Source organism: Balaenoptera musculus, chromosome 12, assembly GCF_009873245.2.
Source record: "Balaenoptera musculus isolate JJ_BM4_2016_0621 chromosome 12, mBalMus1.pri.v3, whole genome shotgun sequence".
NCBI classification, from domain to species: Eukaryota; Metazoa; Chordata; class Mammalia; order Artiodactyla; family Balaenopteridae; genus Balaenoptera; species Balaenoptera musculus.
The window spans coordinates 35009905-35036218 of NC_045796.1; the positions used below are offsets into that span (position 1 = coordinate 35009905).

At 35.6% G+C, this 26314-nt stretch overlaps 1 protein-coding gene across 5 annotated transcripts in view; it reads left to right on the forward strand.

The window, feature by feature from the left end:
• Positions 1-26314, forward strand: part of PTPRK (protein tyrosine phosphatase receptor type K) — a 565097-nt gene that overhangs the window by 423439 nt on the left and 115344 nt on the right. For all 5 annotated transcript variants that reach the window (XM_036871298.1, XM_036871300.1, XM_036871296.1 and 2 more), the window contains exon 8: positions 24904-25206. In XM_036871298.1, coding sequence (XP_036727193.1) covers positions 24904-25206 — 303 coding nt within the window. The remainder of the gene's footprint in view (positions 1-24903; positions 25207-26314) is intronic.

Here is a 26314-nt window from a genome sequence, read left to right on the forward strand (position 1 = left end):
CATAGTTGCCTTGGAAGAGAGAAGACATTCTAAAAAACCAGCAAATATTCAAATTAGAGACTATTAACTTTACCAGGATGAGTAACAGCCATGATGATGAGCTTGAATAATTGTTTTAGTTAATATTTTCCGTATATAGTGTTGAGGATGTCAGGAAAATATGGATGACATTCTTGAAAGAAGATTCCCTAAATGGTTATAATAATCAAAATGGGAATGCTTTAAGGAAAATGTTTCAAAATGTCTTTAACATATATATTTCTGATGTACTTCATTCCTTGATGAACCAGAGAAATGAGTTATGCTTTACTTTAGAAAATGTACACAAAAATGCATTCTCGAAGGGGGGAAAAAAAAAAGAATGAGATGGAACTGCCAAACCTCAGTTGCTGAGTACTACATTTTAATTTTAATGGTTTTTTAAAGGCCCTTCCCTTATGGTATAATTTTTTTTAAAACAAACAGAAATCTTACATGCAAGTGAAGTTCAGTAACCTTAATTGTTGAAATATAATTATTTGAATTTTTATATGTGGTTTATTTATGAGAATGTATTAGTAGATGACTGAATATATTGTCCTATATTTAAGACAAATTATCATAATTTCAGAAGAATCCAAAAATTAACCACTTGGATATTTCTTTAAATTAAAACCAATTTTGAAGAATTCATAGTAAAGTGCCTTTTGTTAAGCACTCAGATAGTTTGGGCTTGCCAAGTTCTTTTTTTACATTTACAAAAGACATGCTAAAATGTTCCAAGAAACCATTAGCGTATATTAGAATATTTAAAATAGCTAAAGTTTGATCATGACATTTGGTTGTTGGAAATGTCCTTAAGCAACCATTCAGATAGAAGGTAAATAAACAGCAAAACCTCTTAACTCTCCCTATAGCTTTACATTCAAAACAAGATTTCTTGAAATTTTCAGTCCTAGTGTTTAATTATTTATTGAAAACTTCACTTATAGAGAAAAAGTGTATGCATTCACATGTGAAAATGAGTGGGTAGGCTCAAGGGATTCCGTTTATGTTCAGCAGCACTATCTATCCATTTGTAAAGTTCTCTGTTAGATTTCTGTTTGATTTTAGTTTTTATTTCAAGTTGATGTTTTCCTTAGTACCTTACACACATATTCTCCAAGTACCTGAAAATGGGCCGAGTAATCCAGAAACTATGCTTTAAAAAGTTTATTTAACTTGACATTTTGAAAATTATAAATGAATGCTTTTACTTTCTTCTTGGAGAGTAGAAGATGGATAAATAGCCATAGGTGACAGGTAATCCAGTTTGGGGCAAGGCTGGGGAGGGGTGAAAACTTCTTCCCAAACTTCTCTGGGATTTTATTCTCACAAGTGATAATGTTCGTAGACCATCAATATAGAATTATAATAAAATTAATAGCTACATTTTATTTATAAAATGTGCCAGGTAGTTTTCTAAGCACTTTACATATAGCATCTTACTTTATTCTTACTATCATTCTTTGAGGTAGGTAGTATTTTTTCCCAAATTTTGTGGATTTGAGAATGATGCATATGGATGTTAAGTAACGTACACTCTGGTAACCAAAAGTCTGATTCCACAGTCCATTCCCTTTAACCTGTTTCATATATGTATACGGTCTATTCACGAGCAGAGGTCTCTGTTCTCCTATTGTGGCTAAATTCAGTAACTTAAGAAATGTACCACATGTAGAAACACATAGAGGCTAGGAAATAGTCTTGTGAAATTTGTTCTAGGTCACTAAAATAAACAGGCTAGTATAAATAAAAGCAGTGCCCAAAAGAACTTGGCCCCAGGAATCAGAGAGCATGATTGACAGTAAACTCATGGTAAACAGTACCATACTGAGGCAGGCTCTCATTAAAGAACTAATTCTTTAGGTCTCCATGCAAATGAAAAAGATGTTTAATATGTGTTTAATGACAGCATCTGTTCTACAGTGAAACCTAAAACAAAATCAATTATTTATGAATTAAGCTCAATTTATATAGAATATCTAATTTTTAAGCTGAAGTATCAAATAATCTAAGTTACCAAAAGTTTATTCTTCCTATGCTTTGAAAATAATATCCATTGACTTCAAGGATTTTTTTTTTCTGTCTTGATGAGGTTTATTTTGATATGTAGTGTTCAAAGCCCTTAGATTTCATAACAACCCCTTTAGGGTAAATTTGCTTAAAGTTAATATATTCATCGCTTTCTTATTCTATGCTTAGCACTGAATAAGAAATAAGTGAAGTAGTAAATATGTTCCTTGCCCTGGAGAAACTTGCTCTCTAGTTGAGAAAATAAGAAAAATACTTGAAAGATCAAAAAACAATAGAAGGCAGTTTAAAATGAATATCATTAAACCAGCCTGATGTTCATGATAGGTAAAAATGTTAAAGTACTTTTCAAGTTTCTGACATTAAATGAACACTTCCTCTGTCAAAGATTTTCCACCTTAGTTTTTCGGTCTGCAATAACGTTTTCCCCTCCTGTCACTTGATTTCTCCCAGTAATTTGACATTTTTATTATTCAAATTGAAATCTTTACTTTGCTTCTTAAGCATGAAAACATGTTAAGGCTATTTCTAGAGGATGCATGTGGTCAGTAGTTTACATTTCATTTTATAGCTAAATTCAGATGTAGAATTTTAAATGTGGCTTTTCTGTTATTAAAAGTTAGCTTCAATCAGCCAAAATATGTAGCTCATTTATTATGTGCCAGGAACTTACTCACTGCAGAAGATACAAAGATCCATTAATTCATCATTCATTCATTCATCAGCCCAAATATTTATTGAATAGTGATTATGTAATAGCATTTCAGTATGACAAAGCAGGAAATAATAAAAGTAAAATTTAAATGATATTAGATGGCATTAAGTACTAGGGAGAAAAATGAAGCAGTAAACAGACACTGGATTTTAAATAATATGATCAAGGAAAGCTTCACTGACATGTGACCTTTGAATAAAGCCCCATAGCAGGAGATGGAGTGAGACAAATGGCTATCTGGGAGAACATTCTAGGCAAAGAAAAGAGGAAGTGCAAGGGCCCTGCCAGAGACAAAAAATGTGCCTGACATGTTTAAGTGGAGTCTACTGTGTAGATTAGACCAAGAGTAGTGGGAGATGAGGCCAGACTGGGAGCAAGGTTGGGGGTGGGGTGGGTAGGAGAATGTGCAGCACCCAGAAGCCCATTTTGATGACTGACTTTCACTCTTACTCTGACTTAGGTGGGCATCACTGGAGGATTTTTCAGGGTCCCTCTGACAACTGTGTGAAAGAGGAGCAAAGGAAGAAGTAGGGGTTCATTCCAGTTTAGTCTGGATTCAGTTTCACTGATTGCAGCCCCAGCTGATAGTGGCTAAGATCAAAGAAATAACAACGGTGGAAGTAACCATAAGCGGTCAGATGCTAAACGTATGTTGCAGAGAGTAGGAATAGAATTGATGATGAAATGGATGTAAAGTATAAGGTGAAAGAAGGCCTTAGGAGGACTCCAAGGTTTTTGGCCTGGATACCTAGAATATGGAGTTATTTTACTGGGATGGGGAAGACTTGCATAAATTGTTTAAGGATAAATAGGCTGTAGTATAGCAGTAGCTCAGTTTTGCAGACATTGTTTGAGATGCCCATTAGACCACTCAGCTGAGATGTTTAGAAGGTAATTGGATATATGAATCTGGAATTCAGGGAGAGAGCCAGCTGGAGATTAATATTCAAAAGCGTTTATCTTTCCCATACACACTTTGCTTCTCCCTACATGAATGAATACAGTGATGGAGAAATACTAAAAGTATGGGTGGAAGTTCTTCTCTGTCCAAAATGGCAGCCAGGATTCTCTGCAACCCTGTTATTTTTGTTCATTTGTTTTGTTTTGTTTTTTCTGAAGGCCCTTCATACCCACTCCCTTCACAATGAAAATATCTAGTTATCCAAAAAAAGAGCTTGACTGTTACTGCTATGGTGAAACAACTGATTGTTCCTGTCGTTGAAGTTGTGCAGTTTCATTTACCTCTTTGGTCCAATAGTGTTTTATTCTTACCACATTAAGATACAGCTTACCTGCCTGTGGACCTGTACCTCACCACATTGTGAGTTGTACAGGGAAAGGAGTCATGTCTTAATTATTTTTTTATCCTAAGGAACTAGTCTGGCCCATTTGTATTTACTTGCTAAATATTTGTTAAAGTTAATTATTCTAGTAAGAGCTGATTTTAGAGTTTATTCTATGTTTTAAAAATTGACTCTATATGGCAAATGTATTAGCTGATGAATTATTTTAACATTTATTTATTTAGCACTATTTCTTCAAAGCCCATTTTATATGTACTGTTTATTTCTATATAGGGCATAGTTTCTGTTTTCAAGTTTCCATATTAACATAGGAAACCTGAACACACAGACACACAGAATGAATGGAAGATATTATGCATTAAATGCCTTAATACAGGTACAGGTAAAAGTTTCTGAGAATTAAAGATCATTTATCACTTTGTCAGGCTTCCTGGGGCAAACTTTCACTGGGAAGATAGTATATTTCTAACTGGATGTTGAACTACTTCAATAGGAAGATCTACAAAAGGAAGATATTCTAAATAGATGGAATGAAACGGACAATAGTACATATGTTGGGCAGCTCTGTACTAGCTTTGGTATCTGATGAGTTGATTGGCTAGAGTGCAGCGCATGGGGAGAAGTATATGATATAAAGTTGTATTAGGGAATACTTCTATGTACTTTGTATTAAGAGATTCTTGGGTTATACAACAAGGTTTTTTGGGTTTTGGGTTGTTTGCTTTTTGTTTTTTTTAAACTATATTTGTTTAGCCTACCTAGGAAACCTCCAACAATGGTTTGAATGGACAAGTTATGTAATTAGAAATGCACTTTGGAAGATCTGGTTGAAGAAGGCACTGGGAAGTCTTGGTAGTAACAAGTATTTCAGGCCCTGGGTTAAAGAGAGGGTCTGAGAAATGCCATAGATCTTATGAAATGATGTAGTAAATAGATGTGGTAATTTATGAGGGGCTATGTGAGGAAAAGAGGAGTCAATGATACAGTCAAGGTTTTAGTCTAGGAACTAAAGCCTTTAATAGAAGCAGGGAGGTTAGAATGAGGCACTCATGAAAAGAAGATGATAAATCTTGTTTTAAAGGTATTGTATTTGAGCATCCAGGTGGAAATCTACAGGCAATTGAAATTCAGAGCCAGCAAGAGATGGTTTGGAACTGGTCATATGGATTTGGATATGGAAAGAATATGATGACTAAAGTAGCATATGCACAGAAAAACATAAAAATAATTCTTCAGTGCTTTTACACTTTTACACACTTTCTCTTTCATGTACAGTTTGTGAATGTCTAGAAATTAGGAACTTTCATAATACTTCAAATTTAGCATTACTAGGACTTATTTGTGGAAACAAAAGAAAGCAATCTCCCAGGTTGTCGTTTCTATGTGTTGTCACCGTTTTATGTTATTCTGTGGAATCATTTGAAAATATTAGTAAATTTTATTTTATATTTTATTTATTTATTTTTACATCTTTACTGGAGTATAATTGCTTTACAATGGTGTGTTAGTATCTGCTTTATAACAAAGTGAATGAGCTATACATATACATATATCCCCATATCCCCTCCCTCTTGCGTCTCCCTCCCACCCTCCCTATCCCACCCCTCTAGGTGGTCACAAAGCACCTAGCTGATCTCCCTGTGCTATGTGGCTGCTTCCCACTAACTAACTATTTTACATTTGATAGTGTATATACGTCCATGCCACTCTCTCACTTCGTCCCAGCTTACCTTTCCCCCTCCCCGTGTCCTCAAGTCCATTCTCTACATCTGTGTCTTTATTCCTGTCCTGCCCATAGGTCCTTCATAACCATTTTTTTAAAATTCCATATATATGTGTTAGCATATGGTGTTCATTTTTCTCTTTATGACTTACTTCACTCTGTATGACAGACTCTAGGTCCATCCACCGCACTCCAAATAACTCAATTTCGTTTCTCTTTATGGCTGAGTAATATTCCATTGTATATATGTGCCACATCTTCTTTATCCATTCATCTGTCGATGGACACTTAGGTTGCTTCCATGTCTTCACTATTGTAAAGAGAGCTGCTATGAACATTGTGGTGCATGACTCTTTTTGAATTATGGTTTTCTCAGGGTATATGCCCAGTAGTGGGATTGCTGGGTCATATGGTAGTTCTATTTTTAGTTTTTGAAGGAACCTCCAAACTGTTCTCCATAGTGGCTGTATCAATTTACATTCCCAACAACAGTGCAAGAGGATTCCCTTTCCTCACACCCTCTCCAGCATTTATTGTTTGTAGATTTTTTGATGATGGCCGTTCTGACTGGTGTGAGGTGATACCCCATTGTAGTTTTGATTTGCATTTCTCTAATGGTTAATGATGTTGAGCATTCTTCCATGTGTTTGTTGGCAATCTGTATACCTTCTTTGGAGAAATGTCTATTTAGGACTTCTGCTCTTTCTTGGATTGGGTTGTTTGTTTTTTGGATATTGAGCTGCATGAACTGCTTGTAAATTTTGGAGATTAATCCTTTGTCAGTTGCTTCATTTGCAAATATTTTCTCCCATTCTGAGGGTTGTCTTTTCGTCTTGTTATGGTTTCCTTTGCTGTGCAAAAGCTTTTAAGTTTCATTATGCCCCATTTGTTTATTTTTGTTTTTATTTCCATTTCTCTAGGAGGTGGGTCAAAAAGGATCATGCTGTGACTTATGTCATAGAGTGTTCTGCCTATGTTTTACTCTAAGAGTTTTATAGTGTCTGACCTTACATTTAGGTCTTCAATCCATTTTGAGTTTATTTTTGTGTATGGTGTTAGGGGGTGTTCTAATTTCATTCTTTTACATGTAGCTGTCCAGTTTTCCCAGCATCACTTATTGAAAAGGCTGTCTTTTCTCCATTGTATATTCTAGCCTCCTTTATCAAAAATAAGGTGACCATATGTGCGTGGGTTTATCTCTGGGTTTTCTCTCCTGTTCCATTGATCTATATTTCTGTTTTTGTACCAGTACCATACTGTCCTGATTACTGTAGCTTTGTAGTATAGCCCGAAGTCTGGGAGCCTGATTCCTCCAGCTCCGTTTTTCTTTCTCAAGATTGCTTTGGTGATTCGAGGTCTTTTGTGTTTCCATACAAATTGTGAAATTTTTTGTTCTAGTTCTGTGAAAAATGCTGTCGGTAGTTTGTTGGGGATTGCACTTAATCTGTAGATTGCTTTGGGTAGTATAGTCATTTGCACAATGTTGATTCTTCCAATCCAAGAACATGGTATATCTCTCCATCAGTTTGTATGGTCTTTAATTTCTTTCATCAGTGTCTTATAGTTTTCTGCATACAGGTCTTTTGTCTCCTTAGGTAGGTTTATTCCTAGGTATTTTATTCTTTTCATTGTAATGGTAAATGAGAGTGCTTCCTTAATCTCTCTTTCAGATTTTTCATCATTAGTGTGTAGGAATGCAAGAGATTTCTGTGCATTAATTTTGTATCCTGCTACTTTATCAAATTCATTGATTAGCTCTAGTAGTTTTCTGGTAGCGTCTTTAGGATTCTCTATGTATGTCATCTGCATACAGTGACAGCTTTACTTCTTCTTTTCTGATTTGGATTCCTTTTATTTCTTTTTCTTCTCTGATTGCTCTGGCTAAAACTTCCAAAACTATGTTCAATAATATTGGTGAGAGTGGGCAACGTTGTCTTATTCCTGATCTTAGTGGAAATGGTTTCAGTTTTTAACCATTGAGAACGATGTTGGCTGTAGGTTTGTCATATATGACCTTTATCAACACCATTTTTTATCATAAATGGGTGTTGAATTTTGTCAAAAGATTTTTCTGCGTCTATTGAGATGATCTTTTCTCCTTCAATTTGTTAATATGGTGTATCACATTGATTGACTTGCGTATATTGAAGAATCCTTGCATTCCTGGGATAAACCCCACTTGATCATGGTGTATGATCCTTTTAATGTGCTGTTGGATTCAGTTTGCTAGTATTTTTTTGAGGATTTTTGCATCTGTGTTCATCAGTGATATTGGCCTGTAGTTTTCTTTCTTTGTGACATCTTTTTCTAGTTTTGGTATCAGGGTGATGTTGGCCTCGTAGAATGAGTTTGGGAGTGTTCCTCCCTCTGCTATATTTTGGAAGAGTTTGAGAAGGATAGGTGTTAGCTCTTCTCTAAATGTTGATAGAATTCGTCTGTGAAGCCATCTGGTCCTGGGCTTTTGTTTGTTGGAAGATTTTTAATCACAGTTTCAATTTCAGTGCTTGTGATTGGTCTGTTTATATTTTCTATCTCTTCCTGGTTCAGTCTCAGAAGGTTGTGCTTTTCTAAGAATGTGTCCATTTTTTCCACGTTTTCCATTTTATTGGCATATAGTTGCTTGTACTAATCTCTCATGATCGGTTGTATTTCTGCAGTGTCAGTTGTTACTTCTCCTTTTTCATTTCTAATTCTATTGATTGGAGTATTCTCCCTTTTTTTCTTGATGAGTCTGGCTAATGGTTTATCAATTTTGTTTATCTTCTCAAAGAACCAGCTTTTAGTTTTATTGACCTTTGCTATTGTTGCCTTCATTTCTTTTTCATTTATTTCTGATCTGATTTTTATGGTTTCTTTCCTTCTGCTAACTTTGGGGGTTTTTTTGTTGTTGTTTTTGTTCTTTCTCTAATTGCTTTAGGTGTAAGGTTAGGTTGTTTATTTGAGATTTTTCTTGTTTCTTGAGCTAGGATTATATTGCTATAAACTTTCTGTTAGAACTGCTTTTGCTGAATCCCATAGGTTTTGGGTCATCGTGTTTTCATTGTCAGTTGTTTCTAGGTATTTTTTGATTTCTTCAGTGATCTCTAGGTTATTAAGTAGTGTATTGTTTAGCCTCCATAAGGTTGTATATTTTACAGATTTTTTCCTGTAATTGATATCTAGTCTCAGAGCGTTGTGGTTGGAAAAGATACTGGATACAATTTCAATTTTCTTAAATTTACCAAGGCTTGATTTGTGACGCAAGATGTGATCTATCCTGAAGAATGTTCCATGAGCACTTGAGCAGAAAGTGGATTCTGTTGTTTTTGGATGGAATGTCCTATAAATATCAATTAAGTCCATCTTGTTTAATGTATCATTTAAAGCTTGTTTTTCCTTATTTGTTTTCATTTTGGATGATCTGTCCTTTGGTGAAAGTGGGGTGTTAGAGTCCCCTACTATGATTATGTTACTGTTGATTTCCCCTTTTGTGGCTCTTAGCATTTGCCTTATGTATTGAGGTGCTTCTATTTTGGGTGCATAAATATTTACAATTCTTATATCTTCCTCTTGGATTGACCCCTTGATCATTATGTAGTGTCCTTCTTTGTCTCTTGTAATAGTCTTTATTTTAAAGTCTATTTTGTTTGATATGGGAATTGCTACTCCAGCTTTCTTTTGATTTCATTTGCATGGAATATGTTTTTCCCATCCCTCATTTTCGGTCTGTATGTGTCCCTAGGTCTGAAGTGGGTCTCTTTTAGACAGCATATATACAGTTCTTGTTTTTCTATCCATTCAGCCAGTCTATGTCTTTTGGTTGGAGAATTTAATCCATTTACATTTAAGGTAATTATCAATGTGTATGTTCCTATTACCATTTTCTTAATTGTTTTGGGTTTGTTATTGTAGGTCTTTTCCTTCTCTTGTGTTTCCTGCCTAGAAAAGTTCCTTTAACATTTGAGTAAAGCTGGCTTGGTGGTGCTGAATTCTCTTAGCTTTTGCTTGTCTGTAAAGGTTTTAATTTCTCCTTTGAATCTGAATGAGATCCTTGCTGAGTAGAGTCATCTTGGTTGTTTTTCCCTTTCATTGCTTTAAATATGTCCTGCCACTTCCTTCTGGCTTGCAGAGTTTCTGCTGAAAGATCAGCTGTTAACCTTATGGGGATTCCCTTGTATGCTATTTGTTGCTTTTCTCTTGCTGCTTTTAATATTTTTCCTTGTATTTAATTTTTGCTAGTTTGATTAATATGTGTCTTGGCGTGTTTCTCCTTGGATTTGTCCTGTATGGGACTCTCTGCCCTTCCTGGACTTGACTGACTATTTCCTTTCCCATGTTAGGGAAGTTTTCAACTATAATCTTTTCAAATATTTTCTCAGACCCTTTCTTTTTCTCTTCTTCTTCTGGGACCCATATAATTTGAATGTTGGTGTGTTTAAAGCTGTCCCAGAGGTCTCTGAGACTGTCCTCAATTCTTTTCATTCTTTTTTCTTTATTCTGCTCTGCAGTAGTTATTGCCACTATTTTCTCTTTCAGGTCATTTTTCCGTTCTTCTGCCTCAGTTGTTCTGCTATTGATTCCTTCTAGAGAATTTTTCGTTTCATTTATTGTGTTATTCATCACTGTTCATTTGCTGTTTAGTTCTTCTAGTTCCTTTGTAAACGTTTCTTATATTTTCTCCATTCTATTTCCAAGATTTTGGATCATCTTTACTATCATTATTCTGAATTCTTTTTCAGGTAGACTGCCTCTTTCCTCTTCATTTGTTTGGTCTGGTGGGTTTTTACCTTGCTCCTTCATCTGCTGTGTATGTCTCTGTCTTCTCATTTTGCTTAACTTACTGTGTTTGGGGTCTCCTTGTCGCAGGCTGCAGATTCGTACTTCCCATTGTTTTTGGCATCTGCCCCCAGTGGGGAAGGTTGGTTCAGTGGATTATATAGGCTTCCTGGTGGAGGGGACTAGTGTCTGTGTTCTGGTGGATGAGGGTGGATATTGTCTTTCTGTTTGGTAGGTCTGCGTCCAGTGGTGTGTTTTTGGGTGTCTGTGACCTTATTATGATTTTAGGCAGCCTGTCTGCTAATTGGTGTCGTTGTGTTCCTGTCTTGCTAGTTGTTTGGCATAGGGTGTCCAGCACTGGAGCTTGCTGGTCATTGAGTGGAGCTGGGTCTTAGCGTTGAGATGGAGATCTCTGGGAGAGCTTTTGCTGTTTGATATTACGTGGAGCTGGGAGGTCTCTGGTGGACCAATGTCCTGAACTTGGCTCTCCCACCTCAGAGGCACAGGCCTGACACCCAGCCGGAGCACCAAGACCCTGTCAGCCACATGGCTCAGAAGAAAAGGGGGAAAAAAAGAAAGAAAGAAAGAAAAAAATAAAGAAAAATAGTTATTAAAATAAAAAATAATTATTAAAAACAAAAAATTTTTTAAAGTAATAAAAAAAGAAAAAAAAGAAAGAAAGAAAAGAAAGAAAGAAGAGAGCAACCAAACGAAAAAACTCCACCAATGATAACAAGCGCTAAAAAGTATACTAAAAAAAAAAAAAAAAGGCAGCAGAACCCTAGGACAACTGGTAAAAGCAAAGCTATACACACAAAATCACACACAGAAGCATACACATACGTACTCACAAAAAGAGAAAAAGGAAAAAAAAAGTGTATCATTGTTCTCAAAGTCCATTGCTTTAATTTTGGGATGATTTGTTGTCTATTCAGGTATTCCACAGCTGTAGGGTACATCAAGTTGATTGTGGAGATTAAATCCGCTGCTCCTGAGGCTGCTGGGAGAGATTTCCCTTTTTCTTCTTTGTTTGCACAGCTCCCGGGGTTCAGCTTTGGATTTGGACCCGCCTCTGCGTGTAGGTTGCCTGAGGGCGTCTGTTCTTCGCTCAGACAGGTCGGGGTTAAAGGAGCAGCTGATTCAGGGGCTCTGGTTCACTCAGGCCAGGGGGAGGGAGGGGTACGGAATGCGGGGCGAGCCTGCAGTGGTAGAGGCCGGCATGACGTTGCACAGCCTGAGGCGTGCTGTGTGTTCTCCCGGGCAAGTTGTCCCTGGATCACGGGACCCTGGCAGTGGTGGGCTGCACAGGCTCCCGGGAGGGGAGGTGTGGAGAGTGACCTGTGCTCGCACACAGGCTTCTTGGTGGCTGCAGCAGCAGCCTTAGCATCTCATGCCTGTCTCTGGGGTCCGCGCTGATAGCTGTGGCTCGCGCCCGTCTCTGGAGCTCGTTTAGGCAGTGCTCTGAATCCCCTCTCCTCGCGCACTCAGCAACAGTGGTCTCTTGCCTCTTAGGCAGTTCCAGACTTTTTCCCGGACTCCCTCCCTGCTAGCTGTGGCGCACTAACCCCCTTCAGGCTGTGTTCACGCAGCCAACCCCAGTCCTCTCCCTGGGATCTGACCTCCGAAGCCTTAGCCTCAGCTCCCAGCCCCCGCCCATCCCGGCGAGTGAGCAGACAAGCCTCTCGGGCTGGTGAGTGCTGGTCGGCACCGATCCTCTGTGCGGGAATCTCTCTGCTTTGCCCTCCACACCCCTGTTGCTATGCCCTCCTCCATGGCTCCGAAGCTTCCCCCCTCCGCCACCCCCCATCTCTGCCCGCGAAGGGGCTTCCTAGTGTGTGGAGACGTTTCCTCCTTCACAGCTCCCTCCCACTGGTGCAGGTCCCATCCCTATTCTTTTGTCTCTGTTTTTTCTTTTTTCTTTTGCCCTACCCAGGTACGTGGGGAGTTTCTTGCCTTCTGGGGGATCTGAGGTCTTCTGCCAGTTTTCAGTAGGTGTTCTGTAGGGGTTGTTCCACATGTAGATGTATTTCTGATGTATTTGTGGGGTGGAAGTTGATCTCCACATCTTACTCTTCTGTCATCTTGAAGGTCTCCCCCTAAAAATATTAGTAAATTTTAATAGAAAATATCTTCATCAACTATCTTGCATAAAGTATGATAAATAGGTTCCTTTTTTATTTTTACAATTTAAGGGGATGTCATTTTTTTCAAGTCCCTTATAAAACACACTGGAATATTTGCCTCACCATGTAGACTGGCTCAAGGCAGTCCATGCTCTAAAACTAATTGTTGAATAACTTTTCAAATATAAGGAAAGGAATTATTCAGGATTCCCATCAAGATGAATCACCTTTTACTTATTTCTGCCTTATGTGTCATCATATATAGGACTTAAGCAGATCTTGGACATACTCAATTAGAATAATAAAAGATTTCACAAAGGAATAAAGGTGAAATAATGTTCAGAAATCTGTAATAGAACATTAAAAAAGTAAGATTTTTATTGTGGAAAATACTAGCACCACCCCCCTCTCGGCATTTGCTGAGTTTATAGATGTTTATTGATTTTTTTCTGGACAATCTCAGACCTTAAAATAGTGGGCATAAAATATACAGCAGTTCCTTAAAAGTTTTTAATGTAGGAATATTCATAAAGCAGATTTGGATATGAATTTTATATTCACTAGTTTATTTGCTAACTTTAAAATGATTATATTTATTTTTCTAGTAATTAAATTTGTCCTCATTCCTTTATCCTAAAAGAGATCGTGAATCTTCAGTTGTAATATAGGCTCAGTTTGTCCCAGGTGGAAGTTAAGGAGTTCATTATTCTTATCTCTGTCAATTTCCTAATTTACAAATGAGCTGAAGCAATTAATTCTTGCAAGTCTCCTGTATTAATTATAGTGTTAGGCAGGTTTCCTTGTGGTTTTGTAATTCTTTTTGTCACATTTTCACTCTGTTTACTATCTCAGCTTGATGCTTGTTGACATGCTGATTCATATTTTAGTGTACTAGAAAGGTTTTATTCATCTGGAGGAATGAGTATAAAGAGGTCACACCTTATCATCACACTGGCATTTCTAGTGTGTGTCGAGCATGTATCTCCTTTTAATTTAATTTCTGAAAAATGTACAGGGATTTCTGCAGCTAAGCTGTACAAATCGATAAAATTTGTAATCAAGGCTGTCTAATCTCTAAACCTGATACAAAACTTCACAACTATTGATTACATGTGAAGGATCTGCAAGCTGTTAATCATGCATGAAAGCATAGAATAAATGGTGGCTTCAGAAAAGGAAATGGACAAATAATCATCACCCCTGCAGTCCTTATCTGTCTTTCTGTTCCCCTGAAGCAAGCATGTTACCAGACTTTCATTTTATTAAATCAAATGATATATTAAAGTGTCTCAATAGCCATTATCACTTTCAAAATTTGTATTACTCTAGCCTTTTTCTATTATAATTTAGAAATTTTCTCATCTTTCTTCAGAAAAATGATCCAAAGCAAATTAGTTTATTTTGTAAATTTCCAGAAGGAATGAAAGAAGGACCTAAGTTGATGTATTAAAATCATAATCTTTTTTGGGAGTGAAATGAGCCATACATACTTGGAATATCATTTTTTTTTTTTTTAATTTAATTTATTTATATTTATTTATTTAGTTTTGGCTGCGTTGGGTCTTCGTTGCTGCACGCAGGCTTTCTCTAGTTGCGGCGAGCAGGGGCTAATCTTCGTTGCGGTGCACGGGCTTCTCATTGTGGCGGCTTCTCTTGTTGCGGAGCACGGGCTCTAGGCGCACGGGCTTCAGTAGTTGTGGCACGTGGGCTTAGTCGCTCTGCGGCATGTGGGATCTTCCCAGACCAGGGCTCGAACCTGTGTTCCCCTGCGTTGGCAGGCGGATTCTTAACCACTGCGCCACCAGGGAAGCCCGGAATATCATTATAATGTAATTGTTGTAGTTTATTTTGGGTGGTCTTGGGGGGTCTTCATGCCATAAGATAGCCTCACTTAAAATGGGCCCTCCTAACCTCTCATTTACTAATATACTTTATAATAATTTCCGAGTTTGAATTGACTGGCTTGACTCATTCAAGGACAGATGTAAGATGTTTACAAAGGAGTTATGTAGTTGAGGAAAACATGTACTATTTCTGCATCTAAGTAGTATTAGAGGGATTTGGATAAAAATATATATGTAAATGTATTTTTATGTTAGACCTATCCATTCAAAAGTAAAGAAATTTAGATTATATTGGTGATTCACTTTATATATACCTGTAAACTTATATTGATATAAAAATTAAAATATTTTAGTAAATGTGTTGCAGCAATGGATTAGGGTGCTAGAAAACGACTCTAAATTATTATAGCTTAGAATAAAGTATTGACATGTCTTATACCTCATAGAATTATTAGTCCAATATTTAATATATTAGTATCTGTGGGAGCATAGTGAAGAAATGAACCTGCCCTCAAAGAGCATACAGGAAATAAAGACAAAAATATATTCATTTAAAGTAGTTTTTAAAATCTTATATCATACTGCCACAATATTTGGCACATGCCAGGCCCTTAATAAATGTTTACTTTAATACTAAAAGAATACTGAATAAGCATGTAGTGGCTCAGCACAACTCATTATTAGAGAAATAAAATTTGTAAAGTACTGTTCTATGGAGGGATCACTGACATAATCTTCACAAAAATATTTAGGTAATTTACCAAGTGAAGAGATTAGGGATAGGGGTTATATCAAAATGCTGAACAATTACTAACCACAAAATCTCATCAGTGGCAGAAAGCCTCTGATGATCTTGTCTGGCTCACAGATCTGCTGGTGGACTGGCAATTGGCTGGTCTAGATGACCTTTGCTGGTGCAACGAGGTGACTAACTCAGCTCTGTTCCACGTGCATTTCTTAGTCCAGAAGTGATGGTGGAGGTGTAAGAGCAAGAGGAGCTCACAGGACTTTTTGAGATATAGGCTGAAAATTAGCACACCACCACTTTTGCCTCATTCTGTTGACCAAAGCAAGTCATGAGGCAAGCCCCAAATCAAAAGATGGGGAAATTAACCCCACTTCTTTGGTGTGAAGGGTTGTAAAATCACATGGCCAACAGTGTGGATACAAAGAGAGGTGATGGGGCTTCCCTGGTGGCGCAGTGGTTGAGAATCTGCCTGCTAATGCAGGGGACAGGGGTTTGAGCCCTGGTCTGGGAAGATCCCACATGCCGCGGAGCGACTGGGCCCGTGAGCCACAGCTACTGAGCCTGAGCGTCTGGAGCCTGTGCTCTGCAATAAGAGAGGCCGCGATAGTGAGAGGCCCGCACACAGCGATGAAGAGTGGCTCCTGCTTGCCGCAACTAGAGAAAGCCCTCACACAGAAACAAAGACCCAACACAGACAAAAATAAATAAAATAAATTAATTTTTAAAAAAAAGAGTAAATACTAACTTGATAGGAAAAAAAAAAAAAGAGAGGTGATGAATTGGAGCCATCACAGAATTGAGTTCTTAAGTTCTATTTTCATTAGCTCTTGAACATAAAACATATTAAAATTAGTTGCTTTATTGTTCAGAAAATGAACAGTTTCCAAGCATATACTATGGGCCAACCACTTTGCTTGGCATACAAAATATTTGCCTCATTTTTTAGTACAACCTAAGAAGTGTGTCATTTATCTTCTTTTTAGGGGTGGAGAAGGCATTGAAAATTCCCTCTAGAGTTTTGTCATTGCTGTATACAGCTCCTCTCCAGTCATCTTATTTTATACACTGTATATTACGAAGTAGTTTTTTCCAGATTACTTTTTTAGGGTAATATACAACTCACTGTACGTTTTTGTATGTGATTAATGCTGTTGCTCAATATTTTTATGAAAAATAAAGTTTGTTTTTACACTAGGGGTAGATTATTCTCTGCTTCTTTTCCTTCAATAAATTTTTTAAAATGCCTTTTCTCTTTCTATTTTATGTTTTATCCAAGTATAGGTGGTTAGCTATAAAAAATGTTTTATTTTTTGCATTGTTTAAAGTATAACATATAAGCAGAATATGCAGTATGAGAGATGAATTGAAGTGGATTGATTGACTGTAATTACATGGTTCTTCCAACACAGTCTGATATTATTAGATAAAAATTAAAAAAAAAAAAAAAAAAAAAATTTAAGCAAAAAACATTAAAGAGCCCCCAAATTTTCAACTCCCCATGTTTTGAGAATTAGGTTTAATAAGACATTCAGTAGGATTTATCTATTGGAAAAATAGTTATTTTTGTCTTTTTTTTCCACGTCACTTTGGTAGTAAGTTCTTTTGAAAATCAAACAATTTCCTTAGCACTATTGTAGAGAGTATGCAAATGTTATTAGAATTATCTGATGAACTTCAGTCAGACTCTTGAGAGCAGTGAAGATGACATATTTTGGTTTAATTTGATAATGTGCTTAGTATCGTTCTGAAGGTACTGGGTAAATATTTCTGTGACTCTGCAGGAGAGCTGAGTGAGCCATGCACCCCCTGTCATTCTATATCCCCTGAGGGCAAACATGTCATTTCAGCAACACAGCCAGAAAGCCAAAAGAGCTGACAGCTGGTTTGTGGTTATTCCTGGACCTGAGGCTCCCTCATATTACAGTACTAATCAAGTCATCTCACCAACTTATCATTAACTCAATTTGACCCGTGGGAGCAGAGATGAAATCTTTTTGGCAAGACTAATGATGCTGTAAGACTGAAAAGATGTGCAGTGTAAAACCTTGATTATCCTCAGTCATTACCATGAGGAAAAGAAGAAAAATACAAAGCATCAATAGAGAAAAGTAAAGACAATGTCTTCCAAAGCATTTCAGTTTTTTCCTCCCCCAAGGTATGCCAATGTTTTCTTCCTTTTTAAAAAAAAAAAAAAAAATTCAACTTTGTTCAGAAATTTCATCTCAATTATTTTTTATTTTACACCAACAAATATTTTCTCTAACAGTCAGGAAGTTCACTTTCCTTGTGTTTGTTTTGATAAATGGAATGGAAATTGTGCTTTGCAGTCAGCTTCTAAGGTTTCTGATGAAAAGGCAGCCAGAAGCACGATGCTCCCTGTCATGCTTCAGTGTTCTTAGTTTGTGACATCTTTGACCACATCTTCCTTTTCTTCTTGGCATGAGCTTTGGGACATCTTCTATTTCTCTCTGACTGACAGCTGGATAATAAGTTTTATCATTAAAAACTGATTCTGGGGAAATGTGATCCCTGCCCTCAATTCTCTTGTAACTGCTAAAGCTTTTGTTTTCACAACTCTTTCAGAGTAACCAGAGATTATCACTAGAGAAGGATCTGGATATTGACCTGTCATGTCATGTGTTGTTTAACAAATACCCAAAATTGAATTTCCTTTTATCTGTTATCTAGAACCACTTATTAAATCATCTTGCTGTTGAGAGGTGACTCAAAGTCAACAGATCCTGTCTACTCACGTTGCCTTAATTTTTCTTAATCTTCAGAGAATTATTAAGTAGTTCTTCATTTTATCCTATCAAGTTGTGTTAAATATTTGACACAAAAACTATTACAAGCATAAATTCCATGCTCGATCTGTTTAGAATTTAAGCAAGGGCAGTGATATGTTATTTCTTTATTTATCTGCTAATTGTATATTACTGGTCATAGATTTGATATGTAACTTTTCTGCTATTTCTTTTTATTTCTTCTTGATTTCATGTGGCTTTTCTCACTGTAACAACTAGGAAATAGGTGAACAATAAAAGGAAAAATGGAATGGGAAAAGTTAGTAAACCTGGCTGATCAACTTTTGGCAGAAAAATAAAGAAAACCATTGTCTACTGAAGTCACACTCCTTCTTGGCACCTTATTCTCCCCTAACACATTGCAATCTTTGGATTTTTCCACTTCCAGTGTCTGCACACTTGACAAAACCTCCAAATTAATTTTTCTAAAGTAGTTAATTAATTGTGTTAATTTCCTGCTCAGTTACTTTCCATTGGCTCTTAGATCAAGTTACCTCTTATCATGACATCCAAAGTTTTTCCAATCTTTTCCCAACCAATTTTTCCTATATAACCTCCTATTAGATAACTTGTACAGCAACCAAATGAGATTACATATTTTTTCCAATTGTGTTCATATTTATTCATCTTGTTTCCTCTGCATTTTTATTATTTATCCAAACTATGTCTATAGATCTTCTTGCCTTACCCATGGAGACCAAATGCAAATATCTCTTCCATTTGACAGGTGGAAGTTGTTTCTCTCTCTTGAATTCCTATAGTATTTTATTCCATTCATATACCATTTATATCATACTGTTTTAATTTTTTTTCTTAGTTTATCATCTTTACTAAATAAATGTTAAGCTCCTTGAGGTCTATTATTGTTTTATTCACTTTAGAATCCTCCACAGTGTCTGGTATCATACACTTTATATAATAGGCAATCTATTTTTTTTCACAATAGATGGATTACTTGTTCAAAATATTTTAGTATGATCCTTTGCTGCATGAAGGTCACTCCCTTGCTATATTTATTCCCAAGTTTCTGCCAGAATTTTGCCCCACAACTTTTTCCAATTCCTTGTTTCTCTCCCAAATTTCCTTTTACTAGAAAATCAAAATGAGAGAGAAGGAAAGAGAACTGTTTTATAAACACATGTATGGAATACCTAACAAAAATTTGAAAATGGAAAGTAAAAAATTGGGAAGAAGAAAGAACATTTAGTAAAATTCAAACCACTTGACAAGTAGTGCATTGATGAATGTGATCCCCATTGTTTTATCATCATTGTGGTGACCTATGTTGTTATATAAATACTGTTTACTGTGATGCCTCTATGTGCCATTCACTGTACTAGGTCATTTATTTAAATTATTTAATCCTTAAAACAGCACTTATGCCCAGCTTTATATAACATAGTGAGTCCTGAGCAATATCTTTCTACTTCCGTTTATTCTACAAAAGTTAATTATTCCAATTTTAAAAGTATAAATTTTTACTTATGCATTCATATCTCAGAAATACAACATAATTATTGGTGAGGCACAAGACTAATGGATCAGGGTGAGGAATTTAGGTAATTTTCTTGTCAAATTCTCTGATAGAATTTTCTTTGAATGGATTTCATAGTAGTAGAACAGTCTCAAGTCCCTGCTGTTTATATACTGATTTTAAAAAATCTATGTATATGTGGTTGTCAGCCCATGTCAGAGCTAACAGACTTCAGAGGTGTTGCGTAGCAGAGTGCCTATTGTATGTGTGTATGTATGTGTATGTGCTTATATATGTATATGTGAATATATACATAGATGTACATGCATGAATACATATATATGATTATAACATATATGTAAATATAGCTGAGACTATCCAACCTCAATAAAAACTGGAAAAAAATAAAGCACATGTCAATTAAATAAGTGTAATTAGACAGTGACTTCCTCTGAATTACTGCAGATGCCTTAGAGCTCAAAATAATTGAATTTTGACTTTAGATGTGTTTCTGCGTACGTGTGTGTGTGTGTTTACTTTGTTGTATGTTGGTTTCTGAATATTGCCCTAGGTGGCAGTAAGATTATATTTTAAGTCACTATTTTAGTAATAACAATTCATTTTGCAGCATTTCTTCAAGCCATTGTGAAAAATATAGATTTTAAATACCATATTGACCTCGTAGAAGGATTCTTTGCCTATTAAAAAGCTATTTCTTTTCACAAATCTTTGTTTTTTTTACCAGTTAATAAAGTGTTGGCAACTGATATTATGATTGTGGTTTATGCACATATGTATAGGATTTCTAAAGCTACCTTTTCCAGATTTTAAATTAGAGTTTTAAAATCTAATTTATATTAGTGTCAAAGTTAGCAGCATTTAAATACACCAAAACAGAATTCTCACTCAAAGTGAACTCTATGTATTTTTTTTACATACTACCAATACATAATAAATATATCTTTTGTCAACTCTTAAAAATGAATAATTGAGGATGTAGAGCTATTGTGTCCTTCACAATGTCTGGGTATGCTTTTATTTTACTTTTTTAATTTTAATTTCAAATACGAGAATAAAAAGAGTGGGGGTAGTGAGTTCCTTCTGCTTTTGACAGCGAGTCCCTCAGTATGCACACATTTACATCTCTTCTGGCTCTTCCAAGCCTAGAGAAACCCCAAGTTCCTCCAAACTTTGACTTGCTCTAGGGCTATTCAGAATGTCAGGCAGTTCTAATAGGCAGTCAGCTAGCTGCAGCAGCTGAGCAGAAATTGAATAGCACATACATTCCCTATTTTCAGTGCTCCATAAAAGGGTTGAATGAAGGAAGCCGAAAGGCAAAAGAAATTGGATATAATGAGATTAGTTAGGAGAAGAAAATTTCTATTTATTTTTATAATTATTTAACTTTATAAATAGAGAAATTAATTTTTAAAATTATTTTATTATTAGTTTGGGAGAAAATGTAAATATGTAGTCAGTAATTTGACAGGCAAATTGTAGAGGCTTTTAGTCCATGAAGTGTTAAGTAGGTTTTTTTTCTTTACCATTTTGCATTTCCACTTTTTTTCACATTCGTGTGTACACTTTTTTTTATTTCTTTTTTTTAAAAGAGGTCTCTAAATTTGCTGTTCAGAAATACGGTCCCTCTGTGATGACTAAAGTCATGTGTAAACTTTAAGCCATTCCTATGAATATCCACTTTTTTTGTTGTTTTTTGTTCTGTTTTTAGGGGTTTTATTGGTCTTGTAGTTTCTAATCATTGCCAAAGTTACTAAGGTAAAATTTTCCTCCACTCCTACCAATGAAGTTGTGTCATACATCTGTAAAACAGATTCTTTTAAAAATTTTATTTCATTTAATTTTTTAATACATTATACCCCCTTTACTTATTTCTCTGACTCCTCATCCCCTGCTTCTGGCAACTGCCAATCTGTTCTCTCTAACTGATCTATGATCTTGTTATTTTGGTTATTTTTTGTTTTTGTTTTTAAGACCCCACACATAAGAGAGATTATATGGTATTGTCTTTCTCTGTCTGATTTATTTCATTTAGCATAATACCCTGAAAGTCTATCCATGTTGTTGCAAATGTCAAGATTTCGCTCTTTTTCATGGCTTAATAATATTCCATGGTATATATGCATATATGCATAGATATGCATAGATATGTATATGTAAACACATCTTCTTTACTCATTCATCCCTTGATGGACACTTGTGTTGTTTCCTTGTAAATAGTGCTTCAGTGAACATGGGGGTGCATATATCTTTTCAGTTAGTGTTTTTATTTTCTGCAGATAAATACCCCAAAGTGGAATTGCTGAATCATATGGTAGTTCTGTTTTTAATTGAGGAACCTTAATACTGTTTTCCGTAGTGGCTGCACCAATTTATATTCCCAACAGTGCACAAGGGATCCCTTTTCTCCACATCCTCACCAACACTTGTTATTTCTTGTCTTTTTGATGACAGCCATTTTGAGAGGTGTGAGGCAATATCTTGTACTTTTGGTTTGCATTTCCCTGATGATTACTGATGTTGAACATCTTTTCATGTACCTGTTGACCATCTGTGTGTCTTCTTTGGGAAAATGTCTCTTTGGATCTTGTGCCCATTTTTTAATCAGCTTGTTTGGGTTTTTTTGCTATTGAGTTGTAGGAGTTCTTTATATATTTTGGATATTAACTACTTATCAGATATATGATTTGCAAATATTTTCTTCCATTCAGTAGGTTACCTTTTCATTTTGTTGATGGTTTCCATTGCTGTGCAGAAGCTTTTTAGTATGATGTAGTCCCACTTATTTATTTTTGCTTTTGTTGCCTTTGCTTTTGGTGTCAGATTCAAAAAAATCATGCCCTAGACCTGTGTCAAGGAGCTTACCACCTTTTTTTTTTTTTTGGGGGGGGGGGGAGTTTTATGGTTTCAGGTCTTTAATCCATTTTGAGCTAATTTTTGTATATGGTGTAAGACAGTGGTTGTGTTTCACTCTTTTGCATATGACTGTCCAGTTTTCCCAACACCATTTAATGAAGAGATAGTTCTTTCCCCATTGTATATTCTTGACTCCTTTGTCATAAGTTAATTGACCAGATATGTGTGCATTTATTTCTGGGCTCTCTATTCTGTCCATTCATCTATGCGTCTGTTTTAGTACAAATATCATATCGTTTTAATTATTTTAACTTTGTAATATAGTTTGAGATCAGAGAGCGTGACGCCTCCGGCTTTGTTCTTTTTTCTCAAGATTACTTTGGCTATTTGGGGTTTTTTTGTGGTTTCATACAAATTTTAGGATTATTTGTTTTATTTCTTGGAAAAAATGCCATTGGAATTTTGATAGGGATTGCATTGAATCTGTAGATTGCTTTCAGTAGTATGGCCATTTTAACAATATTGATTTTTCAAATCCATGAGTGCTGAATATCTTTCATTTGTGTCTTCTTCAATTTCTTTATGCTTTTCTTAGTCTTTTAAAGTTGTATTAGAATGCAGGGTAAGTGCAAATTGAATAGTGGTATAAAATGAAAAGATGTATGAAAGAGAATGATCACTTGGAAAAAGAGAAGTTTATAAAGGAATAAGATGTCAGATTCAAAATGAAGGGTGTATGAAAACAGGTATATGACTACTAGACCTAAAAATATTAAAACAGAGGAATAAATATTTATTGGTGTTTTCTTTTATTGCTGTATGGGATATTTGCATTCATATGCATCAGGTATTTCTGGAGAAATTTCTCAATCTAGGACACTTTTTAGAACAACGTATGGACTAACTGCAATTGTGGCCACTCAGTTGTATCTGATTGCTACCTAACAGGCAGCAAAGTCACAATTTATCTGGGAAGTTTTTGGATGATCCTACCTATAAGTGCCTAGCCAGTTCGTGGGCAGTGATGCCAAAGACTGTGTTTTTAGTCTAACTAGACGGAAAGGAAAATGTCATCATCTCACTCTTGTGCCTGGCAGGGAAAATGAAAACATAGCGCTAGACATATAAAGAGATTTTTTAAAATGATTAAAAAAACCACATCTTTCTTCCAGCCTACTTAACACTGAAACAAAAGTGGTAAAATAGGGGGACTGGATATTGTAAACAATCAGAAGATCAGACAGAATTTAAAACCTAAACTTTGGATTCTACCAAAGATTAATTTGCATATATATATGTGTGTTTTTATAGTTTTGAGGTTTTAAATTAAATGGCCACCAGAGTGTATTTCAGATTGCACATTAAATATATTGAACTGGAATCCCAATTTGGGTTTGCCATCTGTGTGCCATGCTGATTATTTTTACACAACTAAGATTTTAATCTCAAAAATGAAAATTTATAAAAACACCCATATTGGACTTTTTGTATTACTTATTTTTCTTCACTTTTTCCCTACTGATTTCTATTTTTCATGAGCACTAACAATCCCTAGTGAGTTAATGGAGGCACCAACAAGGCCTCAACCTTGACTGTGACTTTAATCTCTTTGTCAAATCAATGTATTAAAGTTTTGCTGTGTATTGGTTTGTTTACTGTGTAGACTTTGCCACGGCCATGACTTTCATAGGGTAATTATTTTGATTAAGTTAGATGATTAAAGTTAGTCTTGCATGAGAAAAGTATACACTTGGGAAGCAGTGATGGATGGATTCCAGTCTTCAGAGTGTTTAGTTCTGCCAGCATTTTCCAGTTGAATGGAAATTCACTTCCCAGTTTAGTTTCGGTGACACTGAATGGATTGTCAAACCTGAGCATTTCCTAGAGAAAGACAAAAAGAGATCAAGAAGGATAGATGACAATGTGAATATCCACATGTGTTCTTGCAATTTTTCTCAGATATTTTTCTGCTTTGATGAACAACATCATTACTGAAATAATAAATGTTAATATCTGCATCATTTTTGTAAATGGTAGTTTAGTGTTACGATTAGACTAATTAGTATACAGCATAGCTTGGTGACATGACAAATCAGAGAGCAGAACATGTTGACTCTTATCCATTATGATGTATTAGCTAATTCACTTGCTCAATAATGACCAAAGAAAGATGGGGAATAGGGCAGTAACAACAGAAACAACTATAAAAGCATTGTGGCCACATTTTCAGGTTTTTATTTTTCTGCCATGTTCCTGAGTACTATGGATTGTGGACATTTTACTTCCCATTTCTCTTCCCATTGGTAAATCATAGCCCTGACAGAAACCTTTAAGAATAAGATCATGAGTAATAAAGAAAATGAGAATGAACGATGACTTCCAGATTTTCCTAGGTTTACACATGCTATGTCATGCTCAGTGTTAAATTTTTTCAAGATTATTCATGGTAAAGTTGACAGCTATCTGTGTCTTTGATTTATTTTTCAGAACCTATGCGAACCCCAAAGACTTTAAAGATTGCTGAGATACAGGCAAGACGCATTGCTGTGGACTGGGAATCCCTGGGTTACAACATCACTCGTTGCCACACTTTTAATGTCACTATCTGCTACCATTACTTCCATGGTCACAATGAGAGCAAGGCAGACTGTTTGGACATGGACCCCAAAGCCCCTCAGCATGTTGTGAACCATCTGCCACCTTATACAAACGTCAGCCTCAAGATGATCCTAACCAATCCAGAAGGCAGGAAGGAGAGTGAAGAGACGATTATTCAAACTGATGAAGATGGTATGTTCATACTTCCTTATTTTTAAAGGGGGGAATTATATGACAAGAATTATGTACTTGCTTACAGTTTTGTCTAGAGTCCCCAAAATTGAATTGGATTCTGAAATCTGCTAAATACTTTTAACAGGGTTAACTTTGGAAACGGTTTGCTTTTAACAAAAAACTTAATATTCTTCAGGGTAGCATCAAATACTAAATGAACTATTCCTTTATTGTTTTCCATTTTTATACAATATTAGAAAAGTAGCAACTACACTAAAAGTCTAAATAAAGTTTTTATCAAATGTTCAAAAATAATTTTCACCATTTGTGGCACTACTTCGATTACCTATTGGTGAAATGCACTTAGTTAAAAATTTAGTTTTTTGCATTTTACAGATCAATAGTAATAGCTTTCATTTCCTTTAGATTTGAAAGCAGCATTGTTTACCTATTCTATTCATTTTTAGATAGTTTTATGTAATTATAAATATAAAAGAAGGTCAAAGTTTATATGTTTAAGTCTAAATAAAGGTCCTTATCAGATATTGGCAAGCTATCATCTTTTATCCATCTTTTTACCACCCAAGTAATTGAATTATAACTTGCCCAATTTCTATGTGTATTACTTCTAAATTATTGAATAATAGGAAGAAACATTTATATTAATATTATAAGTTACACACACATACTATAGTATGTCATTAATGTGAATTTGAATACATTTTCTGATTTTAAAAAAATGTATCCTAGACAAAAATATATAAGAATGATAATCTAATAATAACACTGTATTCTTCCAATGTAAGACATTTCATTTGCAATATTTCCTTTTATGAATGAAAGCGTGCAGGGGGAGAAAAGTGTGCTATATAGTGAATTGAGGCAAAACCGAACTGGGAGTCAGGAATCATGAGCTTTCAGTCCTGGCTCTAATAACTCTGTAACCTTAGCAAATCCTTTCACCCCTCTAGTTCTCTATTTCTCAACTCTATATGAAAAGGTTAAATTAGATGATGTCTAAGGTTCCATCTACATTTTTATTTGGGTTTCAGAAAACAGGATGTATATGATACCCAAGTGTTCCCAATTTCCCTCGAGTTCTGAACTTTAGGCTCAGATGTATATT